This window comes from Amblyomma mixtum, chromosome 2 (genome assembly GCF_055824585.1).
Source record: "Amblyomma mixtum isolate Tamu chromosome 2, ASM5582458v1, whole genome shotgun sequence".
In the NCBI taxonomy this organism is placed as follows: domain Eukaryota; kingdom Metazoa; phylum Arthropoda; class Arachnida; order Ixodida; family Ixodidae; genus Amblyomma; species Amblyomma mixtum.
The window spans coordinates 52,005,739-52,032,380 of NC_143013.1; the positions used below are offsets into that span (position 1 = coordinate 52,005,739).

General features: G+C 50.3%; 1 protein-coding gene across 1 annotated transcript in view; it reads right to left on the reverse strand.

The window, feature by feature from the left end:
- The window catches only part of LOC149359337 (3-dehydrosphinganine reductase-like), a 58,092-nt gene that overhangs the window by 11,419 nt on the left and 20,031 nt on the right, over positions 1 to 26,642 (reverse strand). Inside the window, exon 2 of the mRNA XM_089571598.1 lies at positions 8,124 to 8,634. Coding sequence (XP_089427724.1) covers positions 8,124 to 8,600 — 477 coding nt within the window. The 5' untranslated portion in view covers positions 8,601 to 8,634. The remainder of the gene's footprint in view (positions 1 to 8,123; positions 8,635 to 26,642) is intronic.

Genomic DNA, 26,642 nt, shown 5'->3' on the forward strand with positions numbered 1-26,642 from the left:
GGCCACGCAACCCATCCCCTCCTCCTCCTCTAATCATGAACCTCCGTCAGCTCCGGTCACGTCACCACCAGACTCCTACGCCGCCAAAGTTAAAGGCTCCTCGGTTCCAGCGTCCCTTTCCAGCGTCTCTTCCACTGCACCACCCTCTCCATCCCTGACTGACGAGAGCCGCTCCTTCGACCTCCGGCTCGCTATGCTGGAACGCCAGCAGCGAGAGCAACAGCGAATTTCCCACGACCTACAACAACAGATCCACGCCTTGACCCAAACCCTCCAGACAACCACCTCCTCTCTTACCTCCCAGCTTACCAAGCTAAATGAGCACCTTGCCACACTCACCACTCCCTCCTCCACCGCCCAGGTCGCCCCTTTGGCTGATCTTCTCGAAACCACCACACAGGCACACCACACTCGCTTGGTTCAGCTAGAGACATCGGTTCTGCAGATTCTTACCACCCTCCAAGCACAATCCAAACAATTAGAATCCTTCACTTCTACGCTCCAATCCCTGCATGAGTCACTGCCCCCGGCCAAAAAGAAGGAACGCGTACCCTCACGAAGTTCTACCTCTGCACTATCATAATGGCTTTTGGCGAGGACCTCGAGATTGTGCAGTGGAACTGCCGAAATCTGTGCCATAATAAGACCCCCCTCCACCAGTATCTACTCGCCCGGCCCTCCCTGCCCCATTTTCTCCTTCTCCAGGAGACCCGGACGGCCCGCACTGTCCCAGCCCAGACAACACCAAACATCCTGAGGACGTCCTCAAATGGTACAAATGTCCTCAAGGCTTCTAAAACATCCTCAATATGTCCTCATAATGTCCTAAGTTGGATTGTCCTGGAAACGTCCTCAGAACGATGTCCTCAGGTCATACGGGTGGGTTCGTGGTCCTCAAAATGTCCTCTCGAGGACATATCTGCGAACACGCATGCATGAAAATCACCAGCAAAATAATGCATGTAATTTGAATTCTAATATATAGCTCTATGCTGTCCTAGTTTTCCAGATGCATTACTGCGCGGCGCTAGTCTTTAGTCTGAACAGCTTCTCTCCCTTTGACAACCTCATATAGAAAAGGTTTGTTTGGTTAACGACAGCAAGCCTAGTCCGCAAATTTCTGCGCGCGGAAACAAGAGTAACCGCATTCAGAATGCTGCGCATTCATGCAGGCTTTTTAATGTAAAGACGTTCTTGCTGCGCACGAAGTGCTAACGACACAGAAAAAAGTTTGGGCTGCTCCGATTCGGGCACGGGTAATGCAACGTCGTACAACCCGCATCGCTGCTGGTTGATGCCCTGTGAAAATCGTTGAGTTCTGGTGTCTCGCAGTAACGAATGCCGTTCTTTTATGCGATGATGTTATCGTGCTTATCATTTCTACTAATCGTTTCCAGCATTTTCCAGCCCTCCATGATGTAAACCTAAGAACGTTGATGTAAACAGTGCCGCTAGCCATGTCGCTAGCTTTTCCTTTGGCGAAAGAGCCCGAGCCACAGGCTTGAATTCTGGTGTGCTTGGGGCCCATCTGTGTATTGCTTGTAGACAAATTTCGATAAATAGTTTGCATTTTCGCAATTAAAAATTGTTTTTCATAGAATCAATCGTTCCGTGCCTCATAAAATCACATGCCGACCGCAAAGTCATCATCATCATTATTGTGAACGGCCAGTTTGAATTCAAGCCAAGCCTAAGCCTGCATCCACAACATCGACTCACGCAAGATGCAAGTGACTCGCACGTGCGCGTTGTTGTGCGCAAATCATGGATACACGCAAAGAAAAAGTGAGTGATGCCTTTGTATATTTTCACGATATGTGCCGATAGTCATGCGCGGCAATGTTGCCGCATTGAACGAAGCGTTGACGCTAGCCTGTGCTCGCTGCGTGTGCCGAAGCTGATCCTGATCAATTGCCAAAACAGTGCAACCAGTTTGAGTGTGAATTCTATGTGTAAGCAAACATTCTTTGCCAGACAGGACTTGTCGAGGCCTCGTTTCAGAAGCGAAGGCATTGAACCTGGGGCAGTATTGATTTTGTAGATGCAAGCGCTGATTGCAGTCAAGACCATTTTTCTCAGGTTGATGGCTAGGTTGGTTCTGAAGCGGATCACGAACGCGATGACGAGGGCATAGCGACTTTCGACGTAAGCTTGAAATGTGGCAGTAGAATATGGGTCGTCGCATGCCGCTGCCACGTCGCTTTTGAAAGTGCTCCGCAGCCACAGGTGTTTTTCTTCACTTCCTTCATCGGCGAGAGCTCAGTGGTTTAGCTAAGCTCTCCGACTCTAAACTCCGAACTCTCTCCGAGCTCTCTAAACTCCGAAAAAGTCGAGTGACCTTTCCGAAATGTCGGGAGAACAGTACCGTCGTTTAGGTGTAGAAGCAGGGATACATGTTGCAGTGATTAACTTTTATGGCAGTTGCTCATGCTGAAGGGCACTGTTGCACTGTAAGTTGTAACTTGTGTGTTCAAATATTACAAGTCATATTTGCAGCACATTATTGTACTAGTAGCATTAAGAACTTTTTGCTTCCGTGCTTGAATGCTTGAACTGAATTGCACATAATCAACTGCTGACTTTCCATTTATATTTCTTTAGGCAGCACAGAAGACAGCAGCTCAGAAGAGACGTAAAAAGACCGGCACAGCGCACGGGGATGGCGGCAAACAGCAGTGAAGCAACTGAAGAGCTCAGCAAATAAATGATTTTCATGAATTTTTCGCATTTTTCAATGCAGCTTGACCAGCTATAACCTCCTCAGAATGTACTCAAAACATGCATATAATAACCTTCTGAGGCTGTTCTGAGGATGTCCTGAGGCCGGACACGAGGACCTTTTCAGTACATTTTGAGGATCATTTGAGGACGTCCTGAGGATAAAGAATGTCCTCAGAAAAACATCCTCAGTATGTCCTCAGGACATTTCAGTGTTGTCTGGGAGGCTACCGCGCCTACCATGCCGCTACGGCCACACCACTTGCGTCTGTTTATGTACGTAGCGACGTGCACGTGGAGCCACTTGATATCCCCTCCGTCCTTCTTAAATATTTAGTTGGTGTGGTCTATTACCACCCTTCTTCCCGCGTCTCACTCGCCCTTTTGTCTTTCTACAACCCCCCTGTTACCTCCTCTTTATTTTCCGCCCTGGGCAAGTTCCTTCATTCTCTTCCTTCTAACTCCCATCTCCTCTTTGGTGGCGACTTTAATGCCCCTCACACACTCTGGGGCTACCCTCAAACCCTCAAACCCGGCCGCCTCCTCCACTGTCTGGCCCAGGAACGCCACCTCACCCTTCTCAATACTCCTGGCTCCCCTACTCGAGCGGGCACTGCCTCACAGCGTCCCACGACACCCGATCTCACTTTCTCTCGGGGTTCACTTTCATTTCACTGGCAGTGACAGCCGAAACTCTTCTCAGTGACCACTATCTTGTCCACATTTCCACCTCTCTTTCCCACATCCCTCAAAGTCATCCGGTCACTCATACTGACTGGCACGCCTTCCGCGCTAATCTCTCCTCTGACTCCTTTCAATCCTACGACGACTGGACGTCGCGCATCACTGCAGCGCTCACGTCCAGTAGCCGTCGTGTTCGCTCTTGTCACCCAGTCCCAGACCCAGATCCTCACCTACTCCGTTTATGGCGTCGCCGTAAACGTCTTCAACGCTCCTTCCGCTGCCAACCCCACAATGCCCAACTTTCTTCCCGGATCACTGCTCTGCGGGCCGAGATCGTCGCCCACTGCGCCTCACTCGAGCACTCTCGTTGGAGTGCTCTTTGTGACCGTCTTGACTCTGCATTGCACTCGCGATCCACATGGTCTCTGTTCAAATCCCTCCTTGGCACTAAGCCTGCCCTTGCTCCCACTCTAGCTAAAGCCCTCACTCAAGGAACTCCCTCCGATGTTTTTGACCAGCTCGCCTCTCTCTATCTCCCGCCCCCTCTGGCACCCTCCTACCCGGTGTACTGCGGTGGACCTAACCCCGATCTGGACCAATCCTTCAGTCTCCGGGAGCTCGAATCGGCTCTGGCTGCTAATGCTACACGCTCGGCTCCCGGTGAGGATGCCATTACATACACCACACTTCGCAACCTTCCTGACTGCGCCAAAGAATTCCTCCTTAAAACCTACAATGATGCATGGGACAGCGGCTGCCTGCCCAGCTCCTGGACCTCCTCCCTCATTTATATGATTCCAAAGCCGGGCAAGCCTCCCTCTCTCTCTAACCTCCGCCCAATCTCCCTGACATCATGTGTTGGTAAGACCCTTGAGCGAATGGCCCTGACTCGCCTCTCTAATTTTCTCGAGACGAGGAAGTTCTTCCCTCATTCTCTCATCGGCTTCCGACGCCACGTCTGTGCACAGGACATGTTTCTAGTTCTCCAGCACACGTTTCTTTCACCTACCCCCACTCAAATTCACGCACTTGTGACCGTCGATGTTCGCAAGGCCTTCGACGGTGTTTGCCACGACCACATCCTTTCCCAACTCTCCTCCCTAGACTGTGGCTCCCGCATGTACTGTTATATCCGCTCATTCCTCTCTAAACGTGTCGCTCGCTTTCGAGTCGACACCTATCTGTCCGACCCCCACAACCTCACCCGAGGCACTCCTCAAGGTGCTGTTCTCTCTCCTACCCTTTTCAATCTTGCTATGGCCCCTCTCGCCTCCCAGCTAGCTGAAATTCCCGACCTGCATCATATATTTTACGCCGATGACATCACTCTCTGGTGTTCGTCTGGCTCTCCCGGTCACGTACAGGACACCCTGCAACGTGGCCTAGATCTCATCGACTCCTTTCTCACCACTGCTGGCCTCTCTCCTGCTCCTGAAAAATCCGAGCTCCTTCTCCTCAACCATTCCTCATACCAGCGCTCACACAACCAATTCGTCTCTCTCCACCTTTCTGGCTCTCCCATTCCTGTCGTCACGCAGTGCAAAGTTCTTGGCTTTCCTTTGCATGCAGCCAAGAACGTGCAAGCCCTCCACCGTGCTGTCACCACCTGCCACTCCGTAACTCACCTCCTGCGGCGCGTGGTCACTCGGCGCTCAGGTCTCCACGAGGCTCATGCGTGCCGAGTTGCCCACGCGCTGGCCCTCAACAAGGTCTTGTACTTTGCACCCTACGTTTCCTTCAATCAGACTCAACTTAACGCTCTTGAGACTGCCCTTGTGGGCCTCTACAAGGCAGCTCTCAACCTCCCTATCACTACCTCTACTGCAAAGATCTTTGCAACAGGCCTCTTTCATCCTCTCCGTTCTCTGCTCTCTCTCCATCATGACTCCCAGATTGCCCGGCTTTCCCTTACCCGTCAGGGTCAGTGGTTGCTGACTCAAGCGGGTATCTCGCCCATTCCCTGCGCCCCGTTTACCTCTCCTATTCCCACCCCGGCTCCCAATCTTCGGATCCTCCCCCTTCCGTCCAACATGTCCCCCGTTCTGCACGCCGGCCGTCGTCATGCGGCCGCACAGCACCATTCCCCTCTCTTTGATACCCAGGGTGTAGCTTACACGGATGCCTCCTTCGTGGCTCCTCGAGGTTCCTGCGGCTACGCCCTGTACCACCCCCACCTCCCCGCTCCTGAAACTCACACCAGCGGGCCTTATCTACACCCTCCAGACGCATTGTCCCTCGAGGTCCTCGCCATTGCGCATGCCCTCCAGTCATTTGCCCTCCTTCCCTCTCTTCAAGAGTACACAGTCTATTCAGACTCACAAGCCGCTATACACCACATACAGAAACGCACCGTAACCCCTTCTCTTCAACAGGAGGTCGAACGAGCGGTCTCCGCTTTGCAGCCTTCCATCGTTTTCCTCCGCTGGGTCCCTGGGCATTCAGGGATTGACGGCAATGAGCTGGCTCATCAGCTCGCCCGTGACACACTTTTCCGGGCACCGTTGATCCCCTGGCCCAAGCCCTCGGAGGACGGTGGGAGACTCACCCTTCGCCGCACCATAAAAAAGGTCTACCTCGAGCTCCGCCTCGACAAACGCCTTTACCCTCCCCCTCATCCATCACTCACAGTGCCGGAGGCTCGCCTTCTTCGGCACGTTCAAATGAATGCAATCATCACCCCGTCTCGCCTCTTTCTCTATCGCTATCGATCGGACCCTTCCTGTCCCAACTGCCCCTGTATCTATGCGGACCTTGCCCATTGCCTCTTCTATTGCCCGGCTGCTCAGCAGTCGGGTTCCTACCCCCCACCTTCTTTATCCATCACCACCTGGCTCGACTGGCTTGGCGCTGAAGGGGAGGAAGAACAGTGACTTCTGGTCGCCCAGGCGGTCGATATGCTCGGCATGTAAATTTTGGCCGAATAAACGTCTTCTACTACTACTACTATCCCAGAAAACTTGCCTGCTTAATTACTGTTCGTAACTATTTCCTTCCCTCGGCTACTATCTTTTTTTCATTGATGCCTTGTCCGTCGCTCTAAGAAACCACTGGCTATACATTTTTCTCGCTACATGCCTTGTCGAATTGTAACTGCCCATTTTTTTTCAGCCAGCGCTACACGAACTCGCATTTATTCTCTCTAGGATTTTATCTTGCTGTAGCTTAAAGTTAAGCCTATTGTTTTGAGCTCCTGTGCACTCAGTCCTGCTCTTAGCAAGATTCTAATCTCTTTTGTTAAATTTGAGGTTTAGGCCCACTAGTGAGCAGCGGCAGGACGTATCAGGTATGCAGGGTGTCACACGGAACTTGAGCCAAGTCGTTAAAAACAGGATCATCCTTGGACAAAGAAACGAAAGAAAAGGGGTCACTTAGTTGCGAGCAGGATTTCATGCAGCGGTATAACGTGGTTCTCTATGCGGAATAACGGAGCTGAAAGTACTCGCAGGCGCTCGGCCCTTCTCAGGGGCAAACGAGCGACATCTGCATTTGCGTCACTCTGGGATTGCGTACCCTAACAATTGCAGAGAATTTAGGCGTTATCGATGTTATGCTCACGCTTAAATGTTGTTTGTTTGGTGGAGATTTGCCTGCACCAGTGCAAGACATCCACTACCAGTCATCCAGTACCAGGCCAGGCCAGCGATACAGTAGCAGTGCCAATACCAGTACCAGGCCAACAATACAGGCCAGTTGTTAGTTCAGCGCTGTGTTGTGCCCCTGTCTTCCCTCTGTTCACTTCTTTGGCCTGGTGCCATTGGGCTGTTTTGTAACCATCATGCAAAACCAACTTGCCCATCAGCTCGTGCTTTCAATCTACCATTAGTGCTGAAGCAAACTCCACCGCCGGACGCAAAAAGCAAGAAGTACACAAATCTAAGAAAATGAATATTTGTTTTTGAGCACCGGAAATGGCGCACTATCTGTCTCAGATGTCGGCGGACACCTGGACCACGCCGTAAGGGAAGGGATAAAGGAGGGAGAGAGAAGAAAGGAAGAAAGAGGTGCCGTAATGGAGTGTACTTCAGTATAGTTAGTTGCTGGGCTAGTTGGTAGTTTCGAATTAAGTTCACAGCAAACAGCGCAAAGGCATAAGGCCAAAGACAGAAAGGGAGAAGAAGGACGGGAATGAAGACGTTGTCAGTCAGCTCTGTGTTCGTCTTCCTTCGCGTCCTTCTTCTCCCTTTCTATCTTTGGCCTTGTGCCTTTGCGCTGTTTACTATGAACCGTAGTGGAAGAGTCCGGAATAATTTCGACCACCATGGGATCTTCAACATGCACTGACACCGCACAGCACATGGGCACCTTTTGCGTGTCGCCTCCATCGAAACCCGACGGTCGGGTTCGAACCCGGGAACTCCGGCTTAGTATCCGAGCGCCTTTACCATTGACTGCGACCATCCCGTGCGGCTGGGCCGCTCCTAAGTCCCCTCCCCCGTAAAGGGGGGTGAGACAGAGCGGCCCAGGCGGTGTGATCCTTATCTGTTGGACAATAAAAGTTTTCAACAACAACAACAACAACATACCATTGAGCCACCGCGGCGGGTGATCTAAGAGCCAGTATGGCGTATTTACGCTGGAATCTACAACAAGGAAAATCATGCGTGCCACACTCTCCCGCAGCAGCTGCTTAAAGGCGGTTTCTTATAGGCTTGCCTTCCAGGCTAAAAGATAAGAAAGAGATTGGCCACTGGCGCAAAAAAAGTCCCACAAGACCCACTCGCCTCCATCATGCGCCGAAAATCGGAGAGAGGCGTCTCTTCAAAGCGGTGGCTGACCGCTGCCCCCGCACAGTTCACCAAGTAGTCAACAGGCCCACACACGTTCTCCGCCTCCATCACGCCCTGAGCCAGGGCCGCATCGCCGTTCTCGCCTTCCGTCAGGTCCGCCGACAGCGTGTGGATGACCTGCTCGGGTGAGTTCGCCTGTTCTCGAAGTTCCATCTTGACTTCTTGAAGTCGGTCCAGGTTGCGGGCAACCAGCGTCACGCTGGCGCCCCGGCGTACCACCGCTCGGGCCAGCGCCCGGCCGATGCCGCTCGAGCCGCCCGTGATGAGAAAATGGCGGCGCAACAGCCTTGCCTTCCGGACCTGGTGCCGGCGCCGTAGCCTACACGCCAGCAGCAGCGCGCCGAGAGAGGTCAGCAGGAGTAGCACGTAGTACCACCACGGATCCTGAGGAGCCGCTGATGAAGGCCACATTACGGTGCCCACGAAGCGGTTCTGTGAAGAGTGACTGAGAAGAAGAGACAAAATGTGTGTGTGGTCTTTTCAACACTGCGGGACCAAGTGAACTGTGACGCAGGCTGGGTTCTAATACACTGCTCTCTCAGCGGCTTGAAACAACCGTATCTGGACGCGGTAACGGTGGCCTCGAACTCGTTCATTGTGAATTTATTTCATACTTCCGGTGTTAGCCCGAAATATAGAAACCTTTTACTGGCAGACAAACAAGACCCGGTGTGAGCGGGCGGCAAGCCCTCAGAGACCTCGCCCGCCGGCAAGAACCAGGCATGCATTCGCTGACGTAAACGCGGCGACGATGAGATGCGTTTTAGAGCGCAGCTCTTTGGCGTCCGTTCCTGGGTTTCGCGTCGTCGTCGGCGTCGGCCTCGTAACCAGCTCCGCCCTCAATGTCATGCTTTTCAATTGGTCGAAATGCTCGTGACGTCACAGTGCGCGAATTTCAAATGGGGCCAATTGTACTTTGGCTAGTAACCATGCAACCAATCAAAGGGATCGTATAGTGATGCTGCAACTAAGTTGGACTGAGTTTAGTTAATTGCTTAATTAATCAATTAGCCTAATTAATATAGAGGAGAATGAAGAGGTCAGAAGAAAAGAAAAGAAAGACGCGCGCCGCAGCGACAACGGCGTCCGCGGAAGGAGACGCTGCTGAAAAAAAACATAAGTACGAAGCCGCGTTCCCTCCACCACCACGCACTTCCCCACTCAGTAAGACGTTGCTCGTTTCATATACGTTGTGTCGAACATCCTAGACAGTTCCAACAATTGGCAGGTTAATGACAGAACACGATGGATAGAAATGCAATAATGTAAATATGAAATAGCCTAATTAACCTTTCTAGTTAGACCGCATAAATCTATAAAACCGAGAACGAAATTGGTCGAGTTGGGGAATCGAACCAGGGTCTCCGGAGTGCGATACGAGCACGCTAGCCACTCCGTAATGCCAGCTGAATGGTTTGGAATGAACAAAGGCGCGTCTAGCTAATACGGCGTCTTCGTTCACTCCCATCTTCCCCCTTTCCCTTACGGCGAGGTGCAGGTGTCCACCCAGATATGCGAGAGAGATACATTTCCTTTCCTCAAAAAATAAATTTACCGTCCAGCAAGGCGTACAGCCGAATTGGCGATGGCGTTCTGTGGACTCCCTGGCAGCGTTGCAAGACGCTGTCGCGTTCAACTCTTACAGGCGATGGTGGTGAAAATATTTTAATGAAATGGTTTAGGAGGTTGTAGCCGTGGTTGGAGCTCTCAGTCCGGAACCCCATTGGCGTAGGCTGCTGTCCGGGCTCTTTCGATGAGTTGCTTTTGACTCTTTCCGTCCGAGCTGGACAGAGCTGCCTCCCACCCCTCCTGCGTTGGCTGGTTATTAACAGTGATCGCCTGATTTCGTTGGCAGGCCCATACCATATGGTACAGGTCCGCCTTCTCCCCGCAGAATTTGCATTGTGAGTCAAATGACTCCGGGTCTATGGCATGCAGTCTTCGTGGGTTGTTGTAAGTGTTGGTCTGTAGCTTTCGGAGGTGTTGTTCCTCCCCTTTATCTAGTGTCTTAGCCGGCGGAGGGTAGATCCGACGGGATAATCTTAAGTGCTGAAGTATGTCATTGTAAGTTCGTAGTGGGGTAGGAGGTTCCACGGCATCCGCACTGGGTGCCCGGGGGAGAAATGCTCGGGCTGAGGCATGTGCGCTCTCGTTCCCTGGGATGCCCTGGTGACCTGGTACCCATATTAAGTGTTTGTGTGTGGGTTGGTAGCCACGGATGTAGCTATCTTGCAGGATTTTAGCTGCTAGCGGTGCGACCCTGCCCCTGAGGTAATTGCGATACGCTGTCTGTGAATCTGTGAGAATGTATATTGAGCTAGTGTGTGTTGCAGCTAGAGCAATCGCCACTTCTTCCGCAGCCAGTATGTCCTGGCTAGCCAGTACTAGTCCGTCGACTGTTGTATTTTGGTGCACTACCGCGACGGCCGTCATTCCCTGCTCGGGACCCGCAGCATCGACATAGAACACGCCCTCGCGCCCGCCGTAGTGTCTTTTCATGGCTTCGGCTCGTGCTTGTCGTCTTGACTGGTGAAAATCAGGGTGCATATTCCTGGGTAGTGGAGCTGCCTTGAGTTGTCCTCTCCATGAGGCTGAGATGTCGGTTTTGGTGTCTAGCTGTCGGGGGCAATTGATGTTTAAATCACTCAGGACTTGTCGGCCAGTTCGAGTTGTGGAGAGCCGTACCACCTGCGCCGTAAGGTGTGCCTCTATCAGCTCATCGATCGTGTTGTGCACACCCAGTCGCAAGAGCCGGTCCGTCGATGTCGCAAGAGGGAGTCCCAGGGCCTTCTTGTAGGCAGTTCTGATTATGATGTCGAGGTTTTTGATGTCACGCTTCTTAAGGCGGAGGTAGGGCGCTACGTAGACGACGCGGCTTACAACGAAAGCCTGCACCAGTCGCAGAGTATCGTCTTCTCGCATCCCCGATTTGCGCGTCGTTATCCTGGCGATCATCCTGGCGACTTGCTCGCTCACGAGCCGTAGTTTCTGGAGGGCAAGAAGGTTGTTGCCGTTGTTATTTATGTACAGACCCAGTATCTTCATGGTCTGAACTTCCTTGATGGGTGAGTTGTCTACGCGGATATTGATGGTGTCTTGATTCTTGCGTTGACGGAAGACTAGCAGTTCGGATTTTTCGGGTGAGCACGTTAGTCCACACGCCCGGGCATAATTTTGAACTGTTGTCGCCGCGGTTTGTAGTTGTTCTTCAATCATTCCCATACTTCCCGTGGTTGTCCAGATGGTTATATCATCAGCGTACAGGGCGTGGCGTATGCCCTGTACCTGATTGAGAAAAGGTGGGAGATTTAGGAGTGCAATGTTGAAGAGAAGTGGGGATAGTACTGCCCCTTGCGGAGTGCCTCTCGTGCCCATCTTCACTTGCGTTGTGTGTTTTGAGCCGGTGCTGATGTTGACGGTTCTGTCCGTAAGGAAATCGCAGATGTACGAGTAGGCTCGCTGTCCGCAGTTCATGCTGTGGAGGTTGTTGAGGATTGTGGAGTGTTTGACATTGTCAAACGCTCCCTTGAGGTCAAGTGTTAGAAGCGCTCGGTTACTGTTTGTGCGTGCGGGATCAATGACTTCACGTTTGATTTGCAGAAGCACATCATGGGTGGACAAGTGTGCCCGAAATCCAAACATCGTGTGTGGCAGTAGCTCATTGTCCTCAAGATAATTGGAGAGACGGGTGTGGACTGCCTTTTCCATGAGTTTGCCTGCACACGACGTGAGGGATATGGGGCGCAGGTTTTCAATGCTGATTTTCTTGCCGGGTTTGGGAATAAAGTGTACATTGGCTGTTTTCCATGCTTGTGGAATGGTGCCGGTACGCCAACATTCGTTTATGTAATCCGTGAGTTGCTGCAGAGCCTCCGTGCCGAGGTTGGCCAGAAGTCCGACAGTAATTTTGTCTTGTCCCGGGGCTGTGCCTCGGCGCATATCTGCTAGTGCTGCAATGATTTCCTCTGAAGTGAAATCTCTGTCTAGGTCTTCGTTCGGTTCCCCACGGTACTCCTTATTGTAGGGTTGTGGGTCTCGCGCGGTGCAGATATAGCGACGCGAGAGTTCATCCACGAGTTCATGATCCGTGCCTTGAAAGCTGTGTAGGGCTCGATGCAAATTTCTGTGTTGTTCACTCTTCGCTTTCGGAGGGTCAATTAGGCATCGCAGAAGGTTCCATGTAGCCTTGGTGTCTAGGCGGCCTTTGAGGGATTCGCACTTCGTTAGCCAATTGGTGCGAGCGAGGTCCCATGCGTATTGGTCTGCTTGAATAGTAAGCTTGGCTATTCGAAGTCTTAGTTTCCGATTGTGTCTTTGTTTTTTCCACCGTTTTATAAGACTACGTCTTGCTTCCCAAAGGTGTAGGAGGTGGTTGTCAACAGCTGGGTGGTCCTCCGTGGTGGCAAGAGACTTTGTGAGCTTTTCTTTAAGGTCGAGAATGGAAGCCGCCCAATCTTCGTAGCTGGTTATTTGTTCGGATGTGGTTAGTTTGGTGTCCTTTCTGAATGTCTCCCAGTCTGTAATTCTGGCTTGCCCTCGTGGTTTGCTGTGCTTGTTGCTTTCGAAGATGGTCTGCAGCACGTAGTGATCGCTGCCTAGGGTCTCTCCTGTATTGAGCCACTCATAGTTGCGGGCATTGCGGACGAGCGTGAGGTCGGGAGAAGTATCCCGCGTTACGCTGGTGCCGACTCGCGTCGGGTGCTGCGGGTCCGTGAGTAGGGTCAGGGCCATGTCAGCGATGGCGGATGCTAGTTTTCTGCCTGTCGTGTCTTCCCTGGGGTATCCCCATAGGGGGCTAGAAGCATTAAAGTCGCCAACTATAGCTAGGGGAGCTTTTTGGGCTTCTCTTAGGGCTTTAAGAAAGATCACGTCGAAGGCTACGCGGTGCTGTTTGGGGCGACTATATATATTGAGTATATAGGTGCCCTTGCTGTTTCTGTGCTGTGGCAGTATTTTTATGAAGGTATATTCAATGTCGCTGTCTAGATTAAGGTCTACAGTTATTGCCGTGCATGATTTGTGGACCAAGATGCATGTCGAGGGATTTGTTTGATGTGTTGAGTATCCTCTGATCTTAGCCTCCATATTCACTTCTTGCAGGGCTATTATTTGCGGCGTATCGGGATGACAGTCTATGTATTGCTGTAATGTTTCCCTCTTCCGTTTTAGTCCCCTGCAGTTCCACTGTAGGATAGTAAGTTTATGTCTACGTTGTGGAGCCATGCTGAACACTAGAAACTTGTGCCTCATCATGTGGTGCGCCCTCAGGTTGTAGATCTGGCTGAGTGCTTGGCAGACGACGAGTTCCCATTTTACCCTGCAGCTTTGTGCCTCTGTTGTGAGAACCATCTGATAATTCCTGAAGTTTGCGGTCAATTCTGATCTCCTGCGATTGCATCCTTATTAAAACTGGTTCGAGGTTTTCCATCATGGGTTTAATAACTGATTCGAACATACTTTTGATTGTCGTCTCGATCATAATTTGTAATTTATTTTCAATGAGGTCTTGAATTGTTTTTTCTAAGCGAGTGATGCGTTCCTGGGTTTGGGGGTGCTCTGTATATTGCTGCTTTAGTGCCTGCGATGGTGGTGCCTGCGGAGTTGGTGCCTGGTGGGGTGCGTCTGGTGTAGTTGCTTGCCTCTCGGGGGTGCTAGCATCTAACTGGTGTGGAGACGGAGGGTGTAGCTCTGCCCTATCTTCTTCCATCGGACATGCCTGTTGCGTCGATGGAGGTAATGTGTTGTTTGGATTGACTGCGATGACTAACTGCTGTTTCAATGTGCTATTTTCTGATTTTAGTTGTTCAATCTCTGCTTTAAGTCGTTTGTAAGCCAACGCTTCGGGGGAGGAGGCAGCTACATCTGCCCAGCTCACCTTGCTGCCGTTGCGCTGCTCCTTGTTATGGGGTCCTGTTGTCTTCTCGGCTGGACGACTGCCGTTGTTGTGCGACACATTATCGGTAGTCCCAGGTCCATTGCTTGAAGAGCGTGAGCCGGGTGGTGCTGAGTTGTTGCTGGACTGGTCCTGGTGGGTCAGTCGGTCCCCGCTGCTCGATGGACCTCTGCTGCCGGACCGGTTCCGAAGCCTGGATCTTGACCGGTGGTTGAATTCTCCTGTCTTGGGCTTGGTTTTTTGTGATGTTCGGTACTTGTACTTGCACTGATTCGACCCCATGGGATGTGGACCTTCGCAGACCGCGCACTTGGGTTGGCAGTCGTGGGATTCTGGAACATCTTGCTGACCGCACTGCGGACATCTTGACTTCGAAGGGCAAGGGCAAACATCCGCCCGGTGTCCAAGTTTCCCGCACAGTGCGCAGGCTGGCGTTGTTTTCTTGTATAGGCGTACTGGAACCGCTTCACCATAGTAGAAGACGTGAAACGGAACCTTTCTTCCTTCAAACGTGATGGCCGCCACGTTGGAGGAACCTAATTTTCTCACGCTCACCACTGGTGCGTCCGGGGAGCGAAGCGCGTTCGTGATGTCTTCGTTGGAAACGCTCGGGTCCACTTGTATTACTCCTTTGCAAGTGTCGTCGGAGGGGCGGAGGTAGGAGTACACTGCCTGTGCCTTGTCCCCAAGCTGAATTTCGTGAATTGCCAGGATCTTTCTGATTATTTGGGCGTCTCGCACCCCGACGACGATGATGTTCTGTTCCCATATGGGCCAAACGCTGAGCTCGGCTGAGCCCTTGTCGACGCCAGCAGCAATGTGCAAGGCGTTTCCGACCGCGTTGCTTCCCCTGAATTTGCTGAGATCCAGCGTTCCTTTAGGTTTGATTATGATCACTGCATCTTGCTTGTCCAGACGCGGCTGCGGAGGAGGCTTCCAACGCTTGACTTGCGTGCGGGGCGTCTGCTGCAGCGGCGTATCCCCTGCCGCGGTGACGCGTCCATCTGGCGTTCGACCTTTTTGCCGTGCCGAGTGGTTGTCACGGGCTGATGCGCGTTCCCACTCTTCTATCTTGCGTTGGATAATCGCCTCCGTAACCTTGTCGAAAACTGGGGTTTTCGCCTGCGGCATGGTGACAATCTGCATCCCCTCCGGGTCGTATCCCATCAGGGTCGTCATGGTTTGCGGCAGAATTTGCCCGCGGAGCCGCGGCGGGCAGCTGAGTCGTGGCCTAACTGTTAGGCTTAGCAACTCGCGCGATCCGCTTGGTCTTCAAATTCTCGAAGGATTTGAGAAAACGGTCCCACCTGAACAAGGGTGGGTGGTCTCCTCGTTGTTCTGGAAGTGTAGCCAGATGGTGTCGCAGCGCTTCGGCAAATGCTTCGGGAAAGGATCATAAAATTCGGCGGAGCCGACGTGAGACACGTCCGCTCTTCCCGACTGCTGAGGCGCGTCTCCTCTTACAGGCGAAGCTTAACATGTTAACCACACATCAGTAACACACGCAGACAGCCAATGGACGCGTCATTCGCTGGCAGCACTTGATTCATCATTCACAACCACATTCTTAACGTACACTCCCTTGCCGCACATGCCAAGGACGTACACCACGATCACATTCTGCGCCATTCCTCTGTACTTTGCTTTGCTGAAACCTGGATGGATCCCGAAGAGCCTCTCGAAATCATAGATTTCCTATACTGCTCTGGTGCTCGCAGAGACCACAACAGAGCGGCGGGAGTCGCTATCTACTTGCGCACAGGTCTCTCTGCAATACCAGTCGAAATGTTTGGCACGTCACATGAACTTGGCGAACTGTGCGCCGCAAAGTTGCCCAACGGCTTGCTGGTAGTAGCTGCCTACTTCGCCCCTACCGCACTCACGAAAGACGTCGTGCACTTCCTGAAACTCGCATTAACCGTCCATCGATCCACACCGATGTTAGTAGTGGGGGACTTTAATGTTGACATAAAGACAAACAGCAATTTCCTAACACTTATGCGGGAGAACATCCCGTTCCTCTCGCTCGTAACGCGTCCCACGGCTGTGACAACCTCGCGAGGCACTTGTATAGATCTCGTCTTTGAGAATCAAGCATTGGTGTACCAAGTCGAACATATATCAGTCTATTTCTCCGACCACAAAGCTTCCTTCATGACTGTCAAGAACTGTTAGTGGAATCTTTGTTAAAGGAATACGTGTGAAAAATAAAAAAAAAACTCTGTGATAGCGCATACATGTGTTGCTCGATTTCTTTGCCTCAATCTATCGAAAAGGTGAAACAGGTTTTTGCTGCGCTCAAATTTCGCAATAGGAAGTAACGTAATCGTCGGTAATTTTTTGATAAACTGTTCGCTCACACGTTTTCAGCGCTAACGCACGCAGCCCACATCCCTTTATCAGCCAACGTACTTATAAGCGCGATTCAGGCGCTCGCTGACCCAAGGAGCCAGTTATGCGCACTTCCTTTCCTTGAAATAATCGGAGTGCAAAAGCAAATGCCAATGAACACAATGAACGCCGACGTTCTATGGCTTCAGCGCCGCGTTTCTGGCACAACGTTGTCAAATTGACCCAAGGAGCCAGTTATGCGCACTTACTTTCCTTAAAATGATCGGAGTGTAAAACGTTGCCGACGCCAACGAAAACAATGAACGCCGAAGGCTTCAGCGCCGCGTTTCTGGCACAACGTTGTCAAATTGACCCAAGGAGCCAGTTATGCGCACTTACTTTCCTTAAAATGATCGGAGTGTAAAACGTTGTTAACGCCAACGAAAACAATGAACGCCGAAGGCCTATGACTTCAGCGCCGCGTTTCTGGCACAACGTTGTCAATGCCTGCAGCCCACGTCTCTCTCTCATCACCCCCCGTACACGTTGTCAAGGCCAACGCATGCAGCACACATCTGTCACTACCGCCAGGTAGCTTAAAGCATGATTTAGGTGGTGAAAATATTTTAATGAAATGGTTTAGGAGGTTGTAGCCGTGGTTGGAGCTCTCAGTCCGGAACCCCATTGGCGTAGGCTGCTGTCCGGGCTCTTTCGATGAGTTGCGCATGATTTAGGGGTCCACTGTTCAAAGGGGCAGTTACGCGCCTTTCGTTACTTTTCCAATCTCCCGTTCCATTGGTTTCGCAGCTAGCTTAATGCGCGACGAAGGTGTCCACCGCTGGTTACATCGGACAACGGTGACAGCGACGGCGACGCCGCGAAAGGCAGAAACGGGCGCCGAAGAGCTGCGCTCTGAAAGTAAGCCAACGTTGTACGGACAGAGTTACTACACGCGATACAAAACAGAGCACAAAAAATTACAGACGATTACGTTACTTCCTAAGGCGAAATTTGAGCGCAGCAAATAAGCTGTTTCACCTTTTCGATAGATTGAGGCAAAGAAATCGAGCAACACATGTATGCGCTATCACAGAATTTTTTTTTTATTTTTCACACGTATTCCTTTAACAAAGACTCCACTAACAGTTCTTGACAGTCATGAAGGAAGCTTTGTGGTCGGAGAAATAGACTGATATATGTTCGACTTGGTACACCAATGCTTGATTCTCAAAGACGAGATCTATACAAGTGCCTCGCGAGGTTGTCACAGCCGTGGGACGCGTTACGAGCGAGAGGAACGGGATGTTCTCCCGCATAAGTGTTAGGAAATTGCTGTTTGTCTTTATGTCAACATTAAAGTCCCCTACTAATATCGGTGTGGATCGATGGACGGTTAATGCGAGTTGCAGGAAGTGCACGACGTCTTTCGTGAGTGCGGTAGGGGCGAAGTAGGCAGCTACTACCAGCAAGCCGTTGGGCAACTTTGCGGCGCACAGTTCGCCAACTTCATGTGACGTGCCAAACATTTCGACTGGTATTGCAGAGAGACCTGTGCGCAAGTAGATAGCGACTCCCGCCGCTCTGTTGTGGTCTCTGCGAGCACCACAGCAGTATAGGAAATCTATGATTTCGAGAGGCTCTTCGGGATCCATCCAGGTTTCAGCAAAGCAAAGTACAGAGGAATGGCGCAGAATGTGATCGTGGTGTACGTCCTTGGCATGTGCGGCAAGGGAGCGTACGTTAAGAATGTGGTTGTGAATGATGAATCAAGTGCTGCCAGCGAATGACGCGTCCATTGGCTGTCTGCGTGTGTTACTGATGTGTGGTTAACATGTTAAGCTTCGCCTGTAAGAGTGGAACGCGACAGCGTCTTGCAACGCTGCCAGGGAGTCCACAGAACGCCATCGCCAATTCGGCTGTACGCCTTGCTGGACGATAAATTTATTTTTTGAGGAAAGGAAATGTATCTCTCTCGCATATCTGGGTGGACACCTGCACCTCGCCGTAAGGGAAAGGGGGAAGATGGGAGTGAACGAAGACGCCGTATTAGCTAGACGCGCCTTTGTTCATTCCAAACCATTCAGCTGGCATTACGGAGTGGCTAGCGTGCTCGTATCGCACTCCGGAGACCCTGGTTCGATTCCCCAACTCGACCAATTTCGTTCTCGGTTTTATTGATTTATGCGGTCTATCTAGAAAGGTTAATTAGTCTATTTCATATTTATATTATTGTATTTCTATCCATCGTGTTCTGTCATTAACCTGTCAATTGTTGGAACTGTCTAGGATGTTCGACACAACGTATATGAAACGAGCAACGTCTTACTGAGTGGGGAAGTGCGTGGTGGTGGAGGGAACGCGGCTTCGTACTTATGTTTTTTTTCAGCAGCGTCTCCTTCCGCGGACGCTGTTGTCGCTGCGGCGCGCGTCTTTCTTTTCTTTTCTTCTGACCTCTTCATTCTCCTCTATATTAATTAGGCTAATTGATTAATTAAGCAATTAACTAAACTCAGTCCAACTTAGTTGCAGCATCACTATGCGATCCCTTTGATTGGTTGCATGGTTACTAGCCAAAGTACAATTGGCCCTATTTGAAATTCGCGCACTGTGACGTCACGAGCATTTCGACCAATTGAAAAGCGTGACATTGGGGGCGGAGCTGGTTACGAGGCCGACGCCGACGACGACGCGAAACCCAGGAACGGACGCCAAAGAGCTGCGCTCTAAAAATCTCTGCCTCTCCCGTAACCGAGAGTAGAGTAAGCATGAAATGTTTACGGGCATAACACGAAGCGTACGCGGACACGACGGGGCGCAGGCCTGGCAAGAATGAATAGGCAGCGCGTTTGAAACTGTCTGAAGTGCGCAGAGGCGAAATCGTTTTCCGCACCACTTTGCCTATGTGACACTGGTGACGTCACCACTTGATTACGTCACACATAATGGGTGACGAAGTAATGACAAATTACTAATTAGTGACTAATTACTGATTATTGACTAAATACTAATTAACTGCTAATTAATGAAGCTTAAGCTTCGCCTTTAGGAGTGGAACGCGACAGCGTGTTGTAGCGCTGCCAGGCAGTCCACGGAACGCCACCACCCGTTCGGCGCAATGCCTTGCCCTTTGAACGCGACGCTTTTTGAGGAAGGGAAATTACGCAGTAATTCTCTGTCATCTCGGTGGATACCCGAACCGCACAGTACAGGAAGGGAGGCACGCCACCACCCGTTCGGCGTGATGCCTTGCCCTTTGAACGCTAGGCTTTTTGAGGAAAGGAAATGGCGCAGTAATTCTCTCATCTCGGTGGACACCCGAACCGCACCGTACAGGAAGGGAGGAACGCCACCACCCGTTCGGCGCGAAGCTACCGGCGCTTCTATGCCGGTCCTGTAGGAGGGCTTAGAGAGTCTCGTTAAATCTCGTACGGTGCCCGGATGCTCTCGTTTCAGTTCCCGGATGAGTGGAATTCAGTGCCCGGATATTTACTCTCGGTCTCGGCGTGAAGTCACCGCACTGCCGACAACGGGAGCTGGAAGCATTTCATGCTTAAAAACTAAGAGATACAAAGGGAGCAGGCTGGTTATTTCAAGCGCTCAGCGAAACCACGCAAGCCCTCGTACGCTACACAAATCATATTACAAAAAAAAAAAGAAAATTCTGCTCCGCGTTCGAAACAGAAATGCTATTTGCGTGTACTCACTCAATTCAATACTAAGTTCCATAATACAACATTTTGGGCGAGTTGGTTACCTACATTCATTATTACAGCGCAAAGACGTCCCCTTCTTGTTCTGTGCCGTCTTTGCGCTGTAATAATGAATGTCAATACTAAGTTACTTGGAAGCGAATATCCCTAGTGCACACAAAAAAAAAGGTCAAGAAAATATCTCATCACTTTGTTCTCGGCGTATGGTCGGCCTGGTCAGCAGGTGCGTCGGAAGACCAGAGCTCTGGAGGCGGACGTTCTGTCTGCGTCAAGTCGCCACCGCTGCTGGGGCCTGCGGTTCGGTGTCAGCGGGACGGTAGAAGGCCGCGTGAATGGTGGCAAGCTGGCGGAGCCCGCTTTTCCCCGCGTGGCGTTGTCTCAGCGCCACGTCAGAACATCCTCCAGTGCACGAGATGCAGCGTCTTCAAGCTCTTTCCTGCCGCCGCGGTGGCTCAGTGGTTATGGTGCTCGGCTGCAGACCCGAAAGACGCGGGTTTGATCCTGGCCGAGGCAGTCGAATTTCGATGGAGACGAAATTCTAGAGACCCGCGTTCTGTGCGATGTCAGTGCACGTTAAAGAACCCCAGGTGGTCGAAATTTCCGGAGCTCTTCACTACGGCGTTTCTCATGGCCTGAGTCGCTTTGGGACGTTAAACACTCATAAACCAAAGCAATCAAGCTCTTTCCTTGCTTCTTAGTTCGATCTGTTCCCCGGACAAAGTGTTGTTGTTGTTGTTGTAGCCTACGACAGAATGGCTGTGCAAAGAAGAAGAGAGCGGACGACCTGTCGACTGGGATGAAATGTGCCACAATTACTGCCGCTCAAGATGGGGTGGAAAGAAAAAAAAGATGCCAAAAGGAAATGTGGAAGGTGGGTTAGCGCTGCAGCTACTGCGTGCGCCGAAGCGGCAGTGACGGCTGTGAGAAAACCAGATACCTTCCGCTGGCCAAAGCTTGCCCATCTTCGTCGTGTTCAGACATTAACATTCTTTCTTTGAATCACGATCCTGACGTCCGACTGACCGGACTTCGCTTCTTAGCTCGGTTCATTTTGGATAGTTTCTCGCCACAGAGTGAAAAATTGAAAATTAGTGTTCCCGCCGCGCTGACTCAGTGGTGAAGGCGTTTGTCTACTGAGCCGGAGTACCCGGGTTCGAACCCAACGGCGGCAGCCACGTTTCGATGGAAACGCAAAAGGCATCCCTGTGCTGTGCCGTGTCAGTGCACCTTAAAGATCCCCAGGTAGTCGAAATTATTCCGGAGACCTCCACTACGGCACCTCTTTCTTCCCGGCTTCTTTCACTCCCTCCTTTATCCCTTCCCTTACGGCGCAGCTCGGGTGTCCACCGAGATATGAGGGGCAGTTACGGCTTCGTTTGCTTTCCTCAAAATCAATTTTTAATTTTTTCCTTCCACTACGGCGTGTAATTCTCTCTTTCTTGTTTCACTCCAACGTTGCTTCTTTCTCTTACCGCGCGGTTCGGGTGTTCAGCGAGATGTTAGAAAATTGCTGCTCCATTCCCCTCCTCAAAAACCTATTTTCTTTGGCACACTCTTCATTACTGTCTCCGTAATTAAAGTTTCTCTTAATACACGTATACTAATTAGTATGCACTCGTAAAGTACCTCTTTAAAGACCACACCGGATACATACAAAACTCCGCTGGTACCTAAGCTCATGCGTGCGTACTTATTGACTGCCGGGATGCGCTGCTCTTATTGGGACATGCTCCAGCGGACAATAAAGAAACACTTGACGCCGTTTTATATACGATTCCTGGACGGTGAGCCGGATGTTTATCAATTCTTCTGTATTGGCGTGCACTGTATTTGGCGAAGCAGGATGGCTGCAAGACACTGCTATGAAGATGCGCAGTCTGTCCGTGATTACTTCGAAGATAATGCGTTGAGGCTGCGTGCAGTGTTCAAAAAGCTATCCTTTGGAGATGGAGTTATCGGTTTGGTGGAGCCGTTGCTTTCCTTGAAGCGGTTCCCGGAGTTCTGAGCGAAACGCATGTCCGCTGCTGATATTTGAGAATGGAGTGCAGAACATAATCTTTTTTTTCGGCCTATGGTAGACTCTCGATACAGGCAATAAAGAAAAAAAAAAACAATCGTGCATGGTTTAGTCTGTAGCGCTCCTGCCTGGCGTCCCATGGTTCGTGGGTTACAATCCTGACTGAAATTTATGGAATTTTCTTTATGTAAAATAAGTAACTTGATAATGTTAATACGTTTCAGACATGTACCGACCTTTATTTCACATTAGTAGTCCTATTTTAAATTCTCTTTCATTTCATCCATCCACCAGTGACATGAGGTTTTCGACATGAGTGACGTCAGCCTCTGGCCATAACGCTGACGCCGTCTTTTCCGCTGGACTGGAGCGCTAAAACTATCACTTTAAAAGCAAAACCGTATAACAGATGCGGACGGATGTCTGAAATAAGTGAGCTGCAAAGTTATCCGAAAGAGAATCAAAACAACCAAGATGGTCATCAGCACAAAAAATCACGAATGTGGAAACGAACTACGCATAAGGCAGTGAAACAGCGGAGCGTTTAGAAAAAAAAAAGCAAAAGAAGGCAGCTTACAAAAATACATAAGCAATGGTCAAGCGCAGCCAAAGGTCATCACGCCCATTTCTAAAAGACGTTCTTACCGAGCAACATTGCGTTACAAAAAGAGCGACGTTCCACCTCAGTTATGAGAAAAGTGCCGAGTGCTACCGCTGTGACATGTCGAAAAAAAAAAAAGAGGAAAACTTCATGAAGCATCAGCATTGATGAAACAACCGATGCGCTTGCTCAGTGGTTAAAGAGCTCGCTTGCTAAACACGAGTTGGTGATCCTTGCCTGACCTCTCCTTTATCCATTAAACTCTCTCTGATACTCGCCTTGGCGGCCGGCGTCCCGTGTATTAACGTTTATGCGTGTGTTAAGCAGTTCCAAATGGTCTACACAGTGTCGAAGCATTGAACAATGGCATGACTCAGGATTCACAATGATGCTGTTGCAGATAAAAATGCGTTAGCAAGTATTCAACGAAAGTATATTACCTTTGCAAAAATAATCCTGTCTTAGCGACGATGTCGTCTGCGGGGACGTTTTGCTGCGAGTGCCTGCTATGTAGGACGTAGCGCAGGACGTTGCTGGAAAGCGCGTCGCAGCTGGGGCTCAAAAGAGCAGAAACAAAACATATGAAAAGTGTCGATGATGAAATAAAAAGAAATCAGAGGGAAAAGAACAGATCAAATCACGGGACACGGATTGGGCGGCCGGGAAGCAACTGCTGCTGTGGCGCAGGGCGCAAAAGGTGGCTGACCCGCTTATCGTTTATGTCGGTGCTCGGAACCGAACCGGGATAAAATAAGACCCCTAGCTACTCGTAGCTGTCAGCGGTGGGGGCTGCAAGGCCGCCCGCTTATTGCTTCCGGGGGAGAGAGTGAGAGTTTTTTAATGAAAAACAGAGATTTTATCCGGCGTGAATATTCGCTGACATGCTGCTCTGCGTAGGGGAGGTTATAGGGGAGTAAATATAGAAGGGTGGTAGAAAAGGTTGCGATCATTGAAGAGGTTGCAACGCAGTAGTTCACTGCATGATAGCTTCTTTGAATGAGACCGAAGTCAAGTTCTATGCATGTGTAAGCGAGGTGATAATGTGTTCGGGCAATTTGTTCACCACACGCGCGCTGGAGTCCCCGACGGTCATTTGGAGTATCGAACGTCCTACGACTGACATATTGCTCGGTGGTAAGGACAACAGGCAAGGCCGTAGATGGCAGACGGTGGGGCTGACGCAGAACTCCGACTGTTTATAGGGCCCACCTGTGCCCGCAAACGGGAAGCAAATCGGCGACAGCGATGGCAGCAAGTGTGCGTGATAGTTAGCGAAGTTCAGAATGCCCGTCATCGCCATCGGCCGTCCTCAATTTATAGCTGACTACGTACTCTCGAAACAAGCAACCTGAAACACTGAGGGCAAACTCGACAGCAGAAGAAAGTGCTGTGCGCAATTAGAACCGTTGTAAAGGAGAAACTACTGATACAGATTTGACAAAAACTTCGCAGTTGAATAAAAATTCGTTCTATTCCGAGGATCGAACCTGGCACCATCACCTGACCGGAGCGCTAGCCGCTCCAGACAAGTACACGCCATAAACAAAAACACTTTTAAGGACAACAACTGCAAAAGGGTTACGTTATTAAAGCATACTGCAACAAAGTAATTGCCTTACGATTAACTTCACAAGAAGATGATGATGATGAATTTTCGTGGCGCAAGGGCATCTATGGCCAAAGAGCGCCATGGCATAAGGTATTTTCTTCTACTTAAGGTGGGGTCAAAGGCCTATTACTCGAGCACTTCATCTAAAGAAGCCGAGCACCAGGCAGGGGAAAGCTTGTACCCATTGTATCACCTCTGGGTACCCGGCGGCACTGGGCATCAAACCCCGCATCTCTCGCCTGCGAGGCGGATGCTGAAATAACATTTCACTCGAAGAATACATTTTTTCGATCACCAAGGTATAGGCTGTCATTGCTGACTTGAGGCGGTTTGCAGCACTATAGTAAAACTATAGTAGAATTAAATTCAGATTAAGTGTTTTTACATCTATTATATGGGAGGGTGTTCATTGGACTGCAGCGACCCGCAGACAAGGTTGGATTTCTATGCAGTGGATTGTGAGCCGTAGCTTTATGAATGACTAAGTTAGCATCTAAGTTGGCATTCGCTACCTGCAATTATCTATTGTGCAAAGTGAAAGCGACACTAAAAATGTAGCATCTCGTGATCTTCCAAAATCATTTCTTCAATAACTGAATATGGGCTATTGTCAATACAGACTGAGGTAAAATTATCAGCCCTTAGTACTGATCGAAATATGCGCTCTTAACTAATTAGTGCTAAACGCCGTCAACTTGATCAGGAAGTGGGTAATGAAGGACAGCAATGAACAATAAGTGCAGCTGGATATTATGCTTACGTGTGTTGCCCAATGAGAATGAGGCAAGTGTATGTTCCTCAAGTGTACAGCAATGCGCCGTTGACTGTAATCACTGCCAGGATTATATTGCACATAGCATAGAGATGTGCCACTCGAGAATATTTTTATTTCCAGTATTAATATCTTGCTCGACAACAAGAACGTTGTGTGACTTTCCGAGAGACAAACTGCATTACTCGGACTGTGCAACAGTCTATGCTTCTATAGGGCGTTGTTAAATCCGAAAGCAAACACTGTAATCTGTAGGAATTTTATGATGGCCCCGCCGCGGTGGCTCAGTGGTCATGGCACTCGGCTGCTCACCTGAAAGATGCGGGTTCGATCCCGGCCGCGGCGGCCGAATTTCGATGGAGGCGAAATTTCAGAGTCCCGTGTGCTGTGCGATGTCAGTGCACGCTAAAGAACCCCAGGTGGTTGAAATTTCCGGAGCCCTCCACTTCGGCGTCCATCATAGCCTGAGTCGCTTTGGGATGTTCAATCCCCATAAACCCAGAACGCACCAATAGCGGCCCTAGTACAGAACCATATGGGACTTTTGAAAGCACCGCAAGTGATCCGAAAAGATGGCCATCAAGACAAGACAAGACAATACAATGCTATACAATACATTACAATACAATAATTATTTCTTGTAAATAAGTATAGTGAAGTATGGGCGTGTTTGGGTAAGGGTGGGTTCCATTCTGACTACCTTGTTATGCTTTGATAAATAGGCTCGATGGTAGAGAGAGGGTGTGGTAGATGGTCCTTGGCGAACCCAAAATGAACAAGGGAGGGGAAAACCTCAGGTTGCTTGAGCCAATGTTTCGACAAGAGGACTTTTCTATTTTTCGTAGTCGAATCAATTCATTTTCTCTGCAGTTTAAAAATCAGTTTATTGTGTGTTAGCGCTTTATCAAAAGTTTTAGCTGAATCTACAGTGATTGCATCAATCCGCAGTTTCGCATTGATTGCCATTGTGAAATTTTGAGTTCGTTCTTACTGAGGTCGTTCTGGTGCGGATAAAGGAAACATTTTATATGAAGCGAAAAATGTGGTTAGCTATTATATCGTTCACAAATTTACAAGAAATAGATGTAAGAAATATTTGAATGTGAAATATGCCTGGTCGGGAGGCAAATTAGAGAAAAAAAACTGATAATGTTATCTACGTGACATGGTGGTGGTGGTGAAAACATTTATTAGGCTACAAGGGACAGTAGGTATGGTTGGATCAGCACTTAAGAAACCGGTCCTTACAAGCACTAGGTGGAGGTCCCTAGTATGGGACCCCAGTGGCAGTGGCCGCCGCCCGGATGCGCCTGACAAAGGCTTGTTGGGCCTGTAAGTAGTGGCATCCGAGCAGGGTCGCCTCCCAGTCCTCCCGGTGTGGGTTGGGGATAGGGGGAGTAGACAGGTTGGAGGGGCAGGCCCACACAATGGGATAGGTGTCCAAAGACATCGCTCTACAGTGCGGGCAGCTGCTGCTAAAGGAGGGGTCAAAATGGCACAGCATTGTATTGGTGAAGAGG